The sequence below is a fragment of the Tachypleus tridentatus genome, chromosome 3, assembly GCF_004210375.1.
Source record: "Tachypleus tridentatus isolate NWPU-2018 chromosome 3, ASM421037v1, whole genome shotgun sequence".
NCBI classification, from domain to species: Eukaryota; Metazoa; Arthropoda; class Merostomata; order Xiphosura; family Limulidae; genus Tachypleus; species Tachypleus tridentatus.
In genome coordinates, this window is record NC_134827.1 from 23,330,939 (window position 1) to 23,349,592 (window position 18,654).

Sequence of the window (18,654 nt, forward strand, 5' to 3'; positions counted from 1 at the left end):
GACTTTTCTTTGGCCATTTCTTACATCAACTACCTGTGGAACACTAGTGTTTGGGACTAATGATTTACCTGGTTGTTTGAGATAAACCTGCCCTACATTTCAGTGATTGATAGTTACAGAGCAGTGTTGTCTACTCCTTTTGCCCCTTTCCTGGCAATGTACCCTTTGTTGTTTTATCCTTCTGTTTGCTTGTGGTCACCTTCATTCAGACCACACCTTTGCCATCATTCATCCTCTATATAATAAAGACCAGTTGATTTGTTCCTTGACCAGTTCTTTCTTCCAAAGACTTGGACTCTCTGGAAGGGTGATCAGTTGTTTTACTGCTCTCTCTCTCTTACTTGCATTTTCTTATTATACAGTTATTCCATTTCCAATCATCCTTTATGTCCAGTTAAAGCAGTTCATTCCTATTCCACTTGGACTAACTCTTCTGGACATCAACACTGTCTGTTTTTAACATGGCTTAACTCCTATAGTCTTAACATCTTCCACCTTAACCAGTTGGGCTCATCAGTTCAGCTGTGTGATGTATTCTTTTTTTAAATCAATGTAGTTGGCTGCCTTTTAATGTTATCTCCCATTATATCAAGTATATTGCATCTCTTACCTTCTTTCATTACTTACCTTTGGTGATCTTACAGGCTGGTATGTGGACTTTACCTAGCACATTCATCTCCCATTATGTCACTGGGTGGTTTTATGTGCCTCCATGTTGTTGCTAATCTCCAGTCTACAAAGAGGCTGTAGTATGGCTCATTTTGCCTATTGTTTTTCATTTCCAGCTCCATCACTGAATTTCAAGATAACAATGTCCATGACATTTCATGACACCACATGGTATGTGCAATTAATTTTGTACACATAAAAATCAAAACTTAAACAAATAGTATGCCTGCTTGATCTTTCACTGACTGATTCTCCACTAAACAAATCCAAAATTGTGGAAGTTCCACTCCATTGGCTTTTCCTTTTCTTTTGCTATTTCAAAAAGGAGTTCCTCTGTATAATAATCATCACTGGCCCCTCTACAATCTTCAGTGGGATATTTTAACTCTTAGCAGTACAGAGAGGTAAATTCTGAAGTTAACATTTTCTCAACCTGAAAGTGTATTTCGTATGGATACTTGCACCAGTCCAATAACCTTCCTATTCACTTCAGGTACATTTCATTTGCTTTGTAAAGAATGGGCTTGTGACCTCATGCAAGTTCTCATAGGGATTACTGCACCTTTGTAAAAGTGAAGTGAGAGTTTGTTCAAAATTTGACATGCACAATAAATTCCATTTACAGTGAGATAAATATGTATCTGAAATAAGTTTTCAATTAAGGAAAATTTTAACACTGTATGTTTAAAACCTTTAAAGAATGTCATAGAGAAAAGTAGAAAATTAACAGTAATTTCATATGATATAGGAAAATGCCTTATACACTGCTGGCCAAAATCTTAAGGCCAATGAACATAAAGAAAAAATATGCATTTTGCATTGTTATACTCAACCACTTATTTGAGTAAAGCTTTGAAAGATGAAAATAGGAAAAGGAAAATACAAACTAAATCTGAATGTAGTTCTTTATATTCCCATCCAGCTGAATCCAAAAAATATTAACACTTATAATAACATACAGTTTTAACTCTTTTGGAGAACCACAACGTACTTGTGTTAAAAACAAACAAGTCTTCATCAAGATGTCCAAAGTTTGTGCTTGTTTGTCCTAATATTCAAACTACTGTTTTTACACTTATAATTCTACCATTCAAACAGATTGTTCAAGCTCCTATGAGTTTAATTTTAATTAATCAAGTTAAAGCAACTACATCTTTTTTCCACTAAGGACAAGTTGGGTATAAGTGGTGGTACTCCTCTGTGCACACACACATAACTTGTACATTTTATTGCATCTTTATTAGTTCTTACCAGATTTTTGAGGGGTTGGTTATTTAACCAATGAAATAAGTGGTTTGTAGGAATGTTTATAGAACCCCTATTTGAAAAGTTGTATTATGTTAAAATGTTTTATATAAATATCAGTGTCAGTGGTTGTTGGTATCTCTCTCTGTGTGTTCATAAAATCAATAAAGATATACAAAGTTTTTTTATTCTTGGCTTCTGAACTGGAGGTAAATAAAATTTAATACTGTTTTGAAGATGTTTGTAATAACCTAGATACATATATTTATTTAGTTATGTTCATTTGTGCTTTTGTAACTCATCAAGAGTTTAGAAATATTTTAATACATGTAATACATTGGATATGGTTTCTTGATCAGATAATGGTAATTTGTTTCATTGTTTTCTGTATACATGCGAATTTGATTCTAGGATTTATCCATGCTTCAAAAGCCAGTGGCAGTTGATCTTGCAGCTGTGTATATAAATTAAAAATAACGATAAATATACTACTTCGGATGAAAAACTATTGTTTGTTTTATAATGTATGTACTTCAGTTGTTGTCTACTACAATGTGTGCTTTTTCATTGCATGTTTTTGCTGTGACTTCTAAAGATATCCTTTTTTTTTCCATGCTCTGTACCCTATAATGTTTGTGTCCTTCTAATATTTTAATGGATGTGCTACTCCTAAAATAGTTTTGTCATGTTTTTCTAAATTTTTTTCTACCCTATTTCTTTGTACAGTTTGTCATTTTGTGTTCAGTGGTAAACTGCCATTCAGTAGTGTAATTAATGGTCAACAAATATGCTTAAAATGTTCAAGGATATTCACAAGAACTTTCCAGTTGTTATACATGTGTACATGTACGTTGCATGACTAACACAGTACACACATAGCTCCACCCATTAGTGAAGGACATGTTTGGTGCTTGTCTGAAAGTTTTATTGTGATGAGTCACTTTATAGGTTCCCAAAACTGTAGCAGACACATTGGCTGCCAGAGATTCTTAGGGATTTTTAATTCGTACTAAGCTGTGAAATGTAAAATCTTTAATGATATTCACTAATAAATCAAGTACAGTATTTGAAAGTATTCATGTATATCATGTCTTTAAGCAAGATTATGCATGTTAAATGTGAGTGTTTAAGCAAGATGAAACTGTGCATATAGTGTGTATAAAAAAAAAAAAAAAAAGTTGCAGAATTTTTTAAAATATATTTTATTACTGTAGTTAATCAATGTAAATATTATAATGTTATGCTTAATAAATAATTCTAAAATGAGCTTATAATTAATCGATTTGGGAGTAAGATTGTTTCCATACCTGTAGAAAGTAAGCTGGTACTTTGACAATAATAATTTCATATGTACATGGTACAGCACTTAGCTGCATTATAAAAAAAAATTGCTTGTAATATATCTTTGAAAGTTTAGCATGAATATATTTGTTACATGTAATTGCAAAAAGGTTTAGTGCTAGAATCAAACAAAATGTGTTGCTAATACAGTTCTGCTATTGCAGTAAAATTGATGTTTTCATAGGTATACACACAAATATTGTCTGTATATTAAACAGTTTCATGAAAAGTTAACATTTACTCAGATTTTAGGAAACACAGCTTTCATTTCCATATTTCGTGTATTAGAAATTATTTGTTAAGGTGTTTAAAAAAACTAGCACATGTTAAATATTAACATTGACCTTGACCTTTTAACTAAACAAATCTCTGCATCCAAGTGCTATGAAAGACCAGTCTTTAGATGTACAGATGTATAGAATACACTTCATGGTAAGCTAAAGTTGTATTATGCATACTGTACACTTGCATGAATGTTGCTTTACTAACTGTTATGTAAGAATACTGACAAAAGACCAGTAGTTTAAACTTTAAAACTATTGAGTTTTGTACTGTACCTAAATTATTTTGTTTAAACATGCAGAAGAAATACATTCTGAAAGGGGTATTTTTGCTATATGTTTAAATCACCAAACTAACATAAAAATAGGATTCACTAATTGTTATTTTCCTATACTTTTCACTCTTATTTCTTCCTTATTTTATGTGCATGTAAAGTCAAGAGGTTATGCACTACTAACCGTATTTATATGCATATAGTACACATTTCTAACTTGTACAACATTCATGAAAAATCTGTTGGTGCATGTACATAAAGCATTTATTTAAACTAATACATCTTTATATTCTAAAATTATACCTATTGTAGGATGCTTGAATAAGTGGTTCATAATAATAAAAAAAAAAAAACTTTTACTGTGTGTGATACTGTAAAAACGGTTAAAATAATTGTTGTGTATTTATAACAATAAAAAAATTTGTTCAAAGTGTAGGTAATTTTATTTCCCAGCTGTTGTAGCTTATTTTACAGTAATAAGTTTCCAGTTTGTTCCTTTTGTACAAATATCTGAAGACATTTAATTTATATTAATGAACTGTAGGAGCCACCATAAAAGAAACACCCAAAATATTGAAGTTGACTCTAGTCCAATAAATGAGTCATCACTGAAGCATCAGCTTGGATGGAGGTTGCGATCCATAAGTCAACCACCATTTGTTTCTTCTCATTTGCTCTCCAGTGAAAGTGATGAAGGAAGTATCAAACTAGATGCACCGGCATACAAGCTAATTTGTCAAGATGTAAACAGTCTAAAAACTAACTTGTTGCATTTGAAAAACATTCTTCATGAGGTGAGTATTCACTTGTGTTCACCCTAATTATATAAAAAATTGCAAGAAAATGAATCTATATTCATAGTGATTCAATAACAAGATGCACAATCAAAAAATAGTAGACAGGTACCAGAGGCTTAGAAGTTTGCCAATGTAACTCCTCTTTTCAAGGAAGGTGATAAAATTTGTCTCAGTAATCATAGATCCATTAGTCTCACATTAGTTGTGGGAAATATTTTGAGAAGTCTTAAAAGATGCTTTGCAAAACTATTTAACAAAACTTAGAATTTTATTCAACAGTCAACATGGTTTTACTGAGGACAACTTTTGCCTCGCAAATCTTTTGACATTATCTGAAAAAGTTGCAGTTTATGTAGACGGGTGGGTAAAGGTATGGATTTGGTATTTCTTGATTTTCAGAAAGCAACCTAAAAGGTGCCACATAAAATGCTTGTAAAATATTATCTCTGCAGGAGTATGGGGATAAGTTAGCAAAAGGATAGAAAAGTGGCTTGAATGAAGAATGCAGAGGTTTGTTACAAATGGAGCTCAGTCAAACTCAGTTTAAGGACTTTTGTTCTTTTTGATTTACGTCAGTGACATAGATGAAGGAATGGTCAATAAATTATTTAAACTTGCAAGTGATGTTGAGGTGTTGGATGTTACTAGCTGTGAAGAGGATACTGCTTATTTATGAAAGGATTTATAGAATTGGATAAATAAATTGCATATGGGTTTTAATTATAATAAATGCAAAAAAAAATTCATGTGGGCCATCATGAGTTGGATTATGAGAATAACCTAAAGTGTCATGAAAGAAAGGGATGTTGGTGTAATAGTCTAACAGTCTCTAAAGCTATTCAAACAGTGTGTTGTTGTTAGTGGTAGGGTAAATAGGATTCTAGGTTGTATCTACAGAAATACTGAATACAAGTCTAAAGAGGTTATAATTTAACTGAACAGGTCACTGGTTAGGTCACGTTTGTAGTATGGTGTTCAGTCTTGGGCTCATCTACCTTTAGAAAGATGATGAACTGATGGAAAGGGTTTTGAGGAGGGTTACTAGAGTGATGCCTGGAATGGAGGGGTTGTCATAGAAGTTGAGGCTGAAATCTCTCATTGTTTTTTCTTGAGAAAAGAAGAGTTAGAGGGATCTGATTGAGGTGTTTAAGATTGTGAGGGGAATTGATAGTGTTAATTCATTATCTTTTTTTCATATTTAGCGATGAGAATAGTAGGACTATGGAACACAAATATAAGTTTTGGTAGGGTAAAAGTAATCTTCAGCTAAGTCAGTTTCATTTTCAAACAGAATAGTTGGCCTTGGAATGGAATACCTTCAAATGTTGTAGATGCAGTAAATTTAAGTTCAACTCTTTCAACCCAGGTATCCTTCACTGTGTATAACTGAAAGTTTTAGTGTCATGCATTTAAAATTTATTAAACTACTTTTTGTTAAGATTTTAGGTTGTACTAATTGGTATAATCTAATAATCCATATTTAATTATAAGTTTTCTCTTTCTAATGCTGCAAGAAAATATTTTAAACAAAACATGAATTTCTCGTAGTATGACACTTACCCAATATATTTTCTCTACACATCTTCTCTATTCTTACCACTACCCCTTTAAAGAGTAAGAAATTAAATATAAATTACTTACTATAAAACTGTCATTGCTTGGAGAAACCACAATTTTTATAGCCTTAAGTTTTGTGTTTACAGAGCCATCAATGGAAAATCAGATCCATATTGCCACACTTAACTGTCATATCCTGAAAGACAGGATATGTCTATAGTTTTCTCTTGTGTTTAATTATATATTACATATAACCAATAGAAATTCAATGTTATCATATATTAAATTGTATATTGCTTAACTTAATCCAGTTTTCCTTGCTCTGACAAAATGCATTATTATCAGTTTTCTTTATTCACAGTGAAGCAACTTGGGTTCTTAGTAATTTAAATACTTGTTTTGCAGGCAGAAACACTGAATCCATTTGAAATATCAATTGCAGAGGTAAGGTTTTCTTATTATAAAAGTAAAATGTTTTGATACAAACCATTTTTCTGTTTCTATATAGATCTTTGTGTACTTTTAGGTATTTTCAGAAAGAAGTTAATTTGAAATGATTGTTTAAAACGAACATGCTTGTGGAAAATAATGCAGAAACATAAGCATCTTTAATCTCCTGGTTATCATTACTGTTTGTTATTAAGTGCAAATCTACACAAAGGATTATCTGTGCTTTGCCCACTATGGGTATTGAAAACCAGTTTCTAGCAGTATAAGTCCACATACCTGAGTTTAAAGGTTAAAGTAAGCATGTCTAACTTTGTTACAAAATTACATTCAAAATTTAATAGAACTGGTTTATTATTGACATATGTCAATAAACGTGACATCAGAATGTATTTAATAAATCAGATTATCATATTATATAAATTTAATTTTGTAACTTCAAAAAGGCAAATATATTCTAAATATTCATTTCTCCATATCACCACACATTTGTTCCTCTATATTGCCCAAGTTACTTATTTTATCACCTGCATTTGAGCTTCTGAGTTTTGTTTCAAATTACTAATTTATGGTGGAGATACTGCTAAAGCATGATTTTAATTTTTATAGCTTTCAACTTACCGAGAGATAAATCATATGCCACACCCTCATATAACATTCTGTCCTTCAAGAAATTGTCACTAATTCTCTCTAGTGTTTGCCAATACATTATTTATAACTTATAACCAATATAAAGAAAATATTTTAATTTACATAATATAGTAGCTCATTCTCACAACATCTTTTGAATTAATTGGCCCACATATTCATAGCTGCTGTCTCCAAATTTGCTTCAACCAAGTAAGGAGAATATGTTAATGCTCTTTAACTAAAATTTAATGAAATAGAAACTTATTAAGTTAGATGAAAAATATAACTTACCAAAAAATATTTATTCAAACTTTTTGTGAATTGTAATTTTATCTTACAATTTGCAATTATTCTACAAAGGGAAAAAAAAACTAATTTAGATTTTTTTTATTGTGGTTACAATGTAGTTAAGGTAGAACTAACCCATACAGTGTTAGAGTAAAGAAAAAAGATTTTTACTGGAAGAAAGACCTTTATTCATTTTGGAAGTTAAAGAACTTTATTCATTTTGGAAGTTATACGTGTTATGCAAATTAAGTTTAAAAACTCTATTAAAAGAACATATTTTACATTTTAACATGAAAATCACTTTGCCTTAGATATGTCAGAATTTAAGTTATTCGGTGACTTATAATTTCCAGTTATTATCATTGTATTTTTGTTCCTTTGCAGAATGTATTCTATCTTAATCTAGTCAACAATGATCTACCATCAGAATACTTAGTGAGAAATGAAGTTGATAAAAGTTCTCCTGAGGTTCCTTTCTCACGGGATATTAACAGTGTCAGTCAGGTCAGTCCAGTACACTGTGGAAAAAGTTATGTTTAAATGCAAAATGTTCAACACTGATTGTATCTTAATGGCATAACTCAGATAATTTATATGTAAAGACGTAATATAAATTTTAATTAACTATGATAGCCTTTGTAGGAGACTTATTGCTTAATATTAAAATAGATATGCATTGCATTAACGATCTAAAGTTTCAACTGTTAGATTTGTTTTGTATTCTTTTGTTGTTGTTAGGGAAACCATGTAAATAAAGTGTAGGTTTGCTTTAAACTGTTTCATGTTGAACTTAGGACTTGCTAAAGTAAAAAAAAAATACTTTGTAATGTATATCACCTATATGTATTATATCTCACATAAGTATACAGTTTGCTGGCATTTCTTTTAACTGTAAGGTAAATGCAGGACTTTTAACATTGGCAGACTGTGACTATTTTGGGTTTTATTAATTAATCTAATGATGCTAATATTGTAATTAAGATGTTGAATTATTTCATAAAAATGTTAATTTCTTTTGTGTTTTTATGCATATATAAGTGCTTATCAGATTATTTGAAATTATTTGTGATTTTATATATTTAGGAGAATATTGACCTGCGTAGATTAGTGGTTCTCCTTCAAGAGCAACTAGAAGAACGAGATTATTTGGTTCGATCACTTCAACAACAATTGGTATATGTTATTAAATATTTTATGGAATTATATTTAAAATCTTAAATTTGTTATTTCTATGATTTTTATTTTAATGAGTGCATCTAATGATTGTGAAATAGCAATCTTTATATGTTAAAATTTTAAAACTACACACACACACACACACACACACACACACACACACACACAAACATATTTCTTCACCTTCAGTTCTTAGCTTTTTTATCAAAGTTATAAGAATTTCAGAAATATTGTTTCTGTATAGTCACTCTCAGTTTTACCTATGCATCTACAGTGTATACTGACATGATTTTGGATTTTTTGCTTATTTTTACACTGATATAAATGATGCTTGTTATAAAACAGTGTTAGGCCTATTATATTTGTAACACTACATTTTTAATTGTTATAGGTAAAAATAAAAAATGCAGTGTTTATAAATATAATAGACCTAATACTAATGTCTTATAACAAATATAATTAATTTTGATCATGTTTCTTCAGATTAGAAATGACGGTCACACCATGGCCAAAGACATAACATTGTTATGAAGACTTCTACAGTTGTAGCATATAAGTGAAGAAAAACATTTTAGAAACAATTATGACAATTTTTAGAGACTGTAGAGTGTGACTGAACCCATTTGTAACAATAATCTGTATTCAGGTTTTGGAAATTTTCTAACATATTGACCCATGTATGGAGATCAAAAGAGTGTTCAGAGATCTGAGGATTTTCTCAACTGATTTCTATGAAAATTGAAAAGGGATTTCAGAAATCATTCAAAATAAATATCTAAGTTATATTTTTTTAATTTTCATGATAGATGATTAAGCAGGTTTTGTCTCCTACTATAAACGTTGTTTATTTGAAAATTGACAAGAACTTATAAATAGTCATTGAGAGAATGTGTAAAATATTTTGCATATTTGATGCTTCTGACCAGATTCCATTGGTAATGTTTTAATTAAAAAATATTTCTTTAATTGGCTTGGCATTGCTTAGTAGTTAATGTGTCAGACTGTGAATTCAAGAATCCACTGTTGCATTGCTGCAAATTTATGCTCCACACTTTGGGGTCATAAGTACTTTATTATGAGTCATAATTTTATTAGAGTTGCCTAAGAGATAGCTGTAGGTGCTGTTGACTAGCTGCCTTTCATCGAGTCTTTTGCCTCAAAATTAGCTATGGCTAGCATGGATAGCCTTTATCTAGCTTTGTGTAAATTTCTGAAACGTATAAAGTAAAATATAACAAACATATCCTTATTGTGAAGAAATATGTTTTACAAATTTGCATGTGTGTATATATGTGTGTGTGTGTGTGTGTGTGTGTGTATATATATATATATATTTGTTAATAGGTAGTTAAAGTCAGTATTTTAAAACAATGATGAACTTAATATAAAATAAGCATTTAAAAATTTTATTAAAGAATCCATTGTCACTCCTAGTTGTCATCTTAAAGTCATAGAAGATAATGCTTGTGGTAACAGTTCCCAAATGTGCTGGAGATATGCTGATATTAAACTAGCCAGCAAACATGGAATACCTTTTAAAGGTGTGTAGTTCAGTGCTTTGCTTGTTTCCATTTCAGAGTGAATGCACATTTCCAAAAAATAAGTCAGAAAATCAACTACAAGAAAACACATGTAATGCAGCAACTCAGACCGAAAGAGTAAGTGGATGTGTGTATATGTTTTATTTCATATATAAATGACATGTTCCTTCTGTTTATGTAAATTGTTATATTATACAGAAACAAGAATTATGAACTTGGGACTACATCCCCCGAAAATAAGCCCTAGTGTCATATTTTGGAGTGAATGTATTATTAGCTTTTAAACTCAACTTGAATCTAGTAACTTGAAACATTAGTGAAAAATTCAGAATTTTTCATTCACAGACTTGCAGACACAAAACACATTAATTGGTTCAGGTGTTCTGCAGGATGGTCTAAAAGTAATTATTATTCTATATTTGTAATAAGAGAGTTGGAACTCAACCCATAAAGGAGCTCTATCTGACACTGTTGTGACTTGTTGCCAGTCTGTTTATGGATAGTCCTAGTTGTCTGAGTTAATCCATATTAACTTATTTTTCAGTAACTATGCAGAAGGGATATTTCCATATTTAGAATTTTAAGTCCCATCAGAACATATCTTTATGGCCTTATTGTATGAATATTTTACAGTGGAAAGATTTGTTATATACCCTTGTCACTGTGATTAATTTTCAATATTATAAAATACCAAGTTAACATCAAAATGTAGGTTTCATATGTAGCATTTCCCCACAAGCTTATATCATTTGTGGATATTATAGCTTGCTGATTTGTATACTCAAGATAGTTTGGGTATAATGTTACCACTTCTCAGTATTACAGCCTATTTCTCCATCCTTTTATGATGTGAACACAGGTAGTCTGAACACTTACTAATGAAGCTCAACTTAGCCAAGTAATGTACATCTATAAAATAACTTAACTTTATTGAAAAGAAACTATATTTATTTAAATATAGATTCATCTCAACCAAGTGTATTGGCAATGGCAAAATATTCAAATGGCTCAAATCCTTATTTATCGAATATTATTGTTAAATGTATTGTATTTAAAACGTGCACATAACTTTCATTTATTAACAAGAAATTATATTCAGTAAATATTAATTTATTCCGATCAAAAAGTACTGTTGGTAAAAAATCATAATACTTGGCCTAACAAACATATGTTTTGGGGATGCCATAGGTGAGGTCATAGGTTATCATAAAATTTTTGATAGTTTTGACCAGGCTTTATATGATTAAGAAATTGAAGTTATGAGTGGATTATATTTATAAATAGTAATGAAACTGAAAGTATCTGGATACATGAAGTGGGACTCTCTGATTGTCAATAAGAGATAATAATAAATTGATGTTCTAAGGTTAAAGGACTTCTTTTCAAAACATGTTTTACAACAATTTTTTGTAATTTCACAATATAAAATTCCAGTTACAAAAAACAATTTTCAGCCAAAAATAGATACTCTTTAAGTTTGTACGATGTAGTTTGGTTAATATTTTTTTCCTTTGAAAGTGACAAAGATTATAAGATATTAGTAATACCTCACTAATCTGGAGAGAGTTGATATAAAAGTACTATCCTACATTTCAGTATCTTTGTTTATAATTTTTAAACTTAAACTATATACTGTTTACTAAGTTCATACCAAGTTTCATGCAATTTGGTGAATACTTTCTATTACAAAAGAATACATATAAGAAAATATTGATGATGTCCTTCTAATCAGAAAAGGGTTAATAAATTTCATGAGATAATCTGTTTTTAATATTTTTCTGTTTGTATTTTTAAGCCCAAAGTGAATTTCTTCTTATTACACAATATTGTTGTATTTAGCTAGCAATATTTTTATAGCCTTCAAATTTTGTTTAGTTACAGAACTGTAAGTATAAAATCACACTCTTCATGTCTCAACCTCCTCTTCAGTCTTTGCTTATAGTTTTATGTGTAATCATGTATTACCTATAACCCAGATAAGCATCATTTTCACACAGTTACAAGCTTCCTTCCCATGGGTAGGTTAATAACTAGTTTGAATGAATTTTAAAGGGTTTTGTTGTATGGTTAGAAGGCAAAAATGTTTTTTTTAAAGTTGAAAATTGTCTGCTATTTGTATGTTGCTAGTCTATATGCTTTATTACAATAATTAAAAAGTATTTAATGCACTACTATGATTAGTAAAACAATATGTAGGTTTGGGTATAACTGACAATGAACAGCAAGAAAAGAAGATTGGGTAACTAATTTATTTCTTGTTTTTCATGTTTATTTTTTATTTATTGCTATAAAGGTAACTAAAATGTAAAAAATAGGAATCCTTTATAGGTTAAAATTAGATTAGATAAAATAACTAATATAATAATATTTCACAAAACATGCATGTGAGCAGCATGTAGATAATGTGATTTTGGTAGCATAGTGTGAGCTGCATGTGAGCCAAATGATTTGCAATTTACTATAAGAATATTAGTTACACACAGATGAAAGGGTAGTAAAACAACAGAAATTATAAATAGATGTGTGCTGTTACCAAGCTTAAAGCAAATTAGGATAAACAAAAGTAGTTTTATGTTACACTTTGAAATCATTTAAGAAAGAAAAGAGGGGTAATTTAGATTATTTTTTGTTTCAGTGGGTACAAGGTCGGTCAAATCGACCAATTTTGTTTTAAGACAGATAAAATATAAAGTTTTACTTAAAAAAATTTTGAAATGTATTCAAGATATTTTAAGTGATCACACAAAGAGAAGTTTGATATTTTTGAGATGAGGAACAGTATTTTTAATCTTGCCATGAAAATTACTTTACACATTTTGTAATGCCAAATTTTGTGAAGATATACAGACTACATTGAAAGTCAAAACATTTATCTTTAAGGACTTTAAATGAATACAAAGAGGTTACATGGTCAACCAAAATGGCTGAGCCCATTCTGAGAGAGTGAATGGATTGTTTTGTTGCTGTTCACATGCTCATGGGTTAAGTTGTAGTTGTTGGCATGTTTTAGGACTTGGGTTCTGCTGTATCCTGATAGATACTTTATAAGTATCTGGCAACCAGGAAAAGGGGATAAATGTCCTTCCTAAATTAGTGTCATCTATTTCTAACCTCTGCAGTCATTTGTATGCTGATCATTTTTTTTTGTTTTATCAAAACCAGAAGTGTTATATGGTTTGCTCTACTTCCTTTTGTTGTTCACAACTTTGGATCCTTCAGTTTCTCAGTATTTCCCCCAGTTCCTTTGGGTGGATTTGCAAGTATCCAGATTGTATTTTCTGTAATTTACAGACAAGGAATCTTCTAAGTTACATATCATCAGATTCAGCATGTTTGTCTTTTACTGTCCATTTCATTTATCTGCTAATGGGACATTTTATGTACTAGCATTTGGACTTTTAATGCTTTTATTTTACCTTTTTTACCTGATCTGGCAGTTTTCTTCTAGGGTGTCTACCAGACTCCCCCCTATGGCCATTTTAAGTACATTTGCTAGATTATAAAGAGTGGGTGGTGTACTTTTGTCATCACCTTTTTATTTTTCCAGGACCCCTTTTATCTTGCTTTCACTGGATCCTACTCTGTGATGAGTGTTGCCTAGACAGGTGTGATTTCATCAGTTCAATTCTACACTAGCAACCAATTTGATTACTCTTGTTACTGGTAGCAACAGGCTCTGTATAAATGAGGTGTTCAATAGTTCATCTTGGCACTTGCCAGGTGGTATTACTCTTATCATGGACTATCATGAGTATAGCTAAAGCAGATTTTGCCTATTGCTGCCAATTACTGGAATGAATAAATTAGGGTTAATTTTATGCACTGTTTCCAAAGCACTATTCCATAGAACTCCCTGACATGCAATACCCCCCAAGCTCTACCAGTGGAGCTAGAGAGTTCTTACTATGCCCAGTTTCCAGTCGCTGGGGTGGTGAATAGAGGCTTTTCCTCCAGTGTGTTAGTGTTCTTTCACTCTTAGAAAAGAAGATGAAGTTGGGGTCCCTCTCATCTGGGTTCCTGAATGTTTTTGCCAGATGTCAGTAGGAGCAGCACCAACCTCCATGGAAGCCTACTCATAATATCAGTCCAGATTTGACACAGCGTTATCTGGTTGGGGTGTGCGTGGCCTTTCTTTTTCATCAGTGTTAACTTAGTATATTGTTCATGAAGGGAGGTCCACTATCTTCTCATAATTCGAAACTCAAAGTGGTCCAATCCTAGATCCTTGGTTGAGCACAGTGTTCCATGCCCTCTCCATAATTGAGGGCAAGTGGAATACTCCTTACCCATACAACTGAGGAGTAGGATGAATATGAATGTTAATAATTGCAAACCAAATCAGTTCTGCTATTTTTAATCAAGTAAAGCATATATGGTTCTATTATTTCAAGTCTTTAATGCTCCCTTTTAAACTTTTTAAGGTTAAGGAGAAAGTTTGTCTGCTTTGGTGTTACTTACCTTCTCTTTGTGATTCTGGTAGTCTGGAGTACTTCACTTTCATGGCTACAGGTTGGGATCTGATCGCATATGTATCTATATATAACACTGTTGTCCAAATGCCCTAACTACCAATATCGGATATAGAAACCAAAACTCCTTAATTTTAGTCCTGAGCAGTGGAACCTCAGCTCTCTGGTTGGAGTTGGCCTTTAGTGTTAACCACTCATTTACTATTTACACCCTTGATGCAAGAATTGTGTTCCAGGCAAAGTGCATATCTGTTCTAAAGGTAATGCAATTCTCCCCCTCAGGTACTACTATCTTGGTGTACACCCTTGATCTGTGCATAACTTTCTGTGTGGATAATTTCCTGATCAGCCCCTCCACCTCAGTGTGGGAGTCTAACTGCAAAAGTTAACATGTTCCTAAACTGAAAATGTGTTTCCAATAATACCTGTTTCTACTGACAGTTGTGTCCTTCCTTTCCACTAAAACTGGGATGGTGCAAATCTCGAAAAAGTGATTACATTATCTGAATGAAGTAATTGTGTACAGCATTAAGATAGAGAACACATTGACACAAATGGAGAGATTTGCGAACTAAATATTGTCAATAACACTGAAGTGAGGTATAAAAGATAGAAGCATTTAAGACAAGTCTTTAGATCGAGCCAAAGTGAAAGAACAGCTGTAGTGTCAGTGGAGATAAGGATTATTGGAAATACATTTTCAATTTAGGAACATTTTATCTTTTGGGTTCCACAAGTATTTCTCTGCTTATATGCTATATTCAAAGATATTCTCCAAGATAAATAGTTGCTTTGTTCTGAACATCTGTATTTTTACAAGACAGATAGATTATCTCTGTTTTCTGTTACTATTTCCTAGGTGAGATCCTGGACAAGTAGTCAGAATGAAACAGGAACTTGTGAAGATGTAACTCATCCTAGCAGTCTAGTAAGGTAGGGTTAGAATGATAGCTTTGTTCAGATTATTTTTGAAATAAGTATATACTGTGCAATATATGTAAAGGCTAATATGGAAATTTAGTACACCTTTTTTTTTTTTTCCTCTTGACAGATGTCAGTACAACAACAAAAATTAACATTATGGTTGTATGTAAACATTTAGCTGTGTAACCAGTGTCGCTTAAATGAAATCTCACTTTACTGCTTTAAAACACTATCAATACCTCTTTGATGCAAAATTTAAGTTAGTGTTTTGAAAAAAATAAAGGTTACCTCAAAATTTAATTATGTTAAATGATTTATAATGTAAGAGGGAAAGAGATTACTGATACGTGGAAGTGTAACTTTCTGTTTTATGACATACACTTATTGTGTTGTACTGTAAGTTTTTCAATGAGTTAATAAACTGAATATCAGTTGTTTTCAATAATAGTTCCTTTAAATTATATACAGCCCAAATACAAGAGTTGTAAAACAGACTTAGTGTTATTTCAAAGTAGAATTAATTTTATGAAATACACAGTTTGTATGAATAGATTTCCTCTGCTTATGTATCAATGATGAAGTTTAGAAAAAACTTTTAATGATATAAATTCTCTCTCTGTCCAGCAGTCTTTTGTGTTGTTTATACTAGCTTTTTTCGGGTTTTTTTTCAACTTATTGTAACAAAACTGACAAGTGAAAACCATTCTGTTCTTGTAAACATACTAAAAACTATAAAACAGTAAAAATATACCAATAGATGCATAACAACCATCATTGCTGTAATGCTACACTATATACAGGGTTGCTATTTTGCCAGATGTCTGAACACTGAACAGTTTTGTCCTGGCCCAGAGTAAAAACATTGGTACATAAAAATTTACAGATCTGTTATAGTGATTCTATAGCAAGATTTCCCAACAATCAATCCAGTGAATACTGGCCTCAAGTGGTTCTCTGGCAAAATTTTATAGTATTGGATGTAGTAAGTGAAGGTTAAAATATTGTTTCATGGTTAAATTTCTTACAAGATTTCCTGGCACTCTGTCCTGATTATGAGTGAGGAAAACATTAAAATGTTGTTCAGGTGAATCTCTGGAAATATTTTGTAACATCCAGTAAATAAGTGAGGATGAAAGTAAACTATTGTTACCAAAGTGTAAAATAAAGACCATCTGTTTGTTTTATGAAATTAACTTCAAGTAAATCATAATAATTTTCCGATTTTTATCTGTCTGTGTTATTTCTCAAGAGGATTTCAGACCAGGCACGTCCTGGTAGAAAATATGTTCGAAGTATAGATAAGAAATTTATCTGAGGTTCAAGCCCATAATATGACATTGAATTCACCACTTTCATGTTATAAAACTGGCAGTAAATCTTAGTATATTCTGTTAAACACAGATGGTGGGTACTTCTCACAGGTTTCCTTTATCTGGTAAATAATTCTAAATGAGGAATTACCATATTGTGAAACCATGGAGTCTCTGAATTGTGACCATTTAACACATCACAAATTACTGTTTAGGTTGACAATATGAAACTCCTAATTCTTTTTGTTTTTCAATTGTTAATTTGTCATTGTTTGCATATTTTGGCAAGATTTTAGGTCCTTGTATTACTTCCATCTCTTCTCTTTATAAATAAACCTGTGAGTAGTAGTAGTAAGATGTTGCTAAACACAGCTCATGGGGTTATTATTTTTGGTAATATACAGTTTTGTTATTCAATTTTTATTTATTATTATAATTGTTTTTATTTTATAAACATTATTTTCTTTAACACTACTGCTTTCCAACTGTAGTTAAATACTAATATGTTGTAATAATTTATCTTAATGTTAAGCTACTCTAAATTATGCTAATGGAACCTTTTGAAAGCTTTTGGATACTGGATATAGTTAGTGAAGATTCTGTTAAAACTAAGGCAAATACTCAGTGATGTGAACCTGACGATGACCAAAGAAGGTCAAAACGTTGTTCACTCTTCTATGTAAAATATTTTCTCAACCCAACTGAGCCATTTTTGCATATATAATGCAAATACTGATGTCACACTGTTCACATTGTTGTTAAAGCATGCAGCAGACAACTAGGTTTTATCTGGTTTTTAATAAATTCCATTCTAATCACTTTATTATTTTATGTTAATCTTATTAACAGTATTGATTAAAATGTATTACGTATGTTACTATGAGTATTATTTTGAATTACTAGCTCAGTATATGGACTTAGGAAATTTAAGTTACAACTAAGCTGTGAGATGTTATTCCAATTACAAACTAAAATATCACTAATCAAGAGGGTATCCAAACGAAAGATCATTACATTGTGATCAAGGTTATGTAATATTACTTTGGATAGATGTAATTACACTATTTTAGATGTAATCAATATTTTAAAGTAGTTTTATTAATTACTGAACTAATTTTTTAGCTTTTTTCTATGTAGATGGCTTGAAGTTAGTGATGAATATAAACTACAACATTTTGTTTTTGTGTTTATCTACCTAAGCCATTGAAAATATTAGCTAGCTTAGAACATAGGGCCTGCAGAAGTATTTGTAAGATTTTAAATTTTTTATTTCTTCTCTAGTGCTTTGTGAACATGATCAACGATGAATGATGTTTATAATTTTCTATTATTAAATTTTAAAAGTTGAAAAGCTGAACAAAATTAACTACTGTAATTATTGAAACATTGTAAAAATGGTTTTCATGCAATTGAAAAGTTGGATGTTGTTACTCTGTTAATACACAGATACACATATCATGAGAGTGAAATAATTTTGAAAATACTTATTACTTATGTAATGCTTTTCTTCATTACTGTTGTTTTTTTTCTTCTGCTGTCCTGTTTGGATTTTTACCATAAGTTTCCGGATTGGAAAGGTAGGGAGCTCATTACTTAAAGACTTAAGTTTGATATTCATGATGTTTTACATTTTTTTTAAATTGCAAAAATAAGTGACATTTAGAATTGTCTACAATTTCAGAAATACAAAACACTTTAATGGCG

The 18,654-nt window shown here is 30.9% G+C and overlaps 1 protein-coding gene across 2 annotated transcripts in view; it reads left to right on the forward strand.

The window, feature by feature from the left end:
* Positions 1–18,654, forward strand: part of LOC143246531 (uncharacterized) — a 43,950-nt gene that overhangs the window by 16,647 nt on the left and 8,649 nt on the right. The window contains exons 3-9 of one of the 2 annotated variants that reach the window (XM_076493394.1): positions 4,356–4,605; positions 6,571–6,609; positions 7,915–8,034; positions 8,614–8,703; positions 10,284–10,364; positions 15,576–15,649; positions 18,512–18,527. In XM_076493394.1, coding sequence (XP_076349509.1) covers positions 4,356–4,605; positions 6,571–6,609; positions 7,915–8,034; positions 8,614–8,703; positions 10,284–10,364; positions 15,576–15,649; positions 18,512–18,527 — 670 coding nt within the window. The remainder of the gene's footprint in view (positions 1–4,355; positions 4,606–6,570; positions 6,610–7,914; positions 8,035–8,613; positions 8,704–10,283; positions 10,365–15,575; positions 15,650–18,511; positions 18,528–18,654) is intronic. The other variant, XM_076493393.1, reaches the window with a different exon arrangement.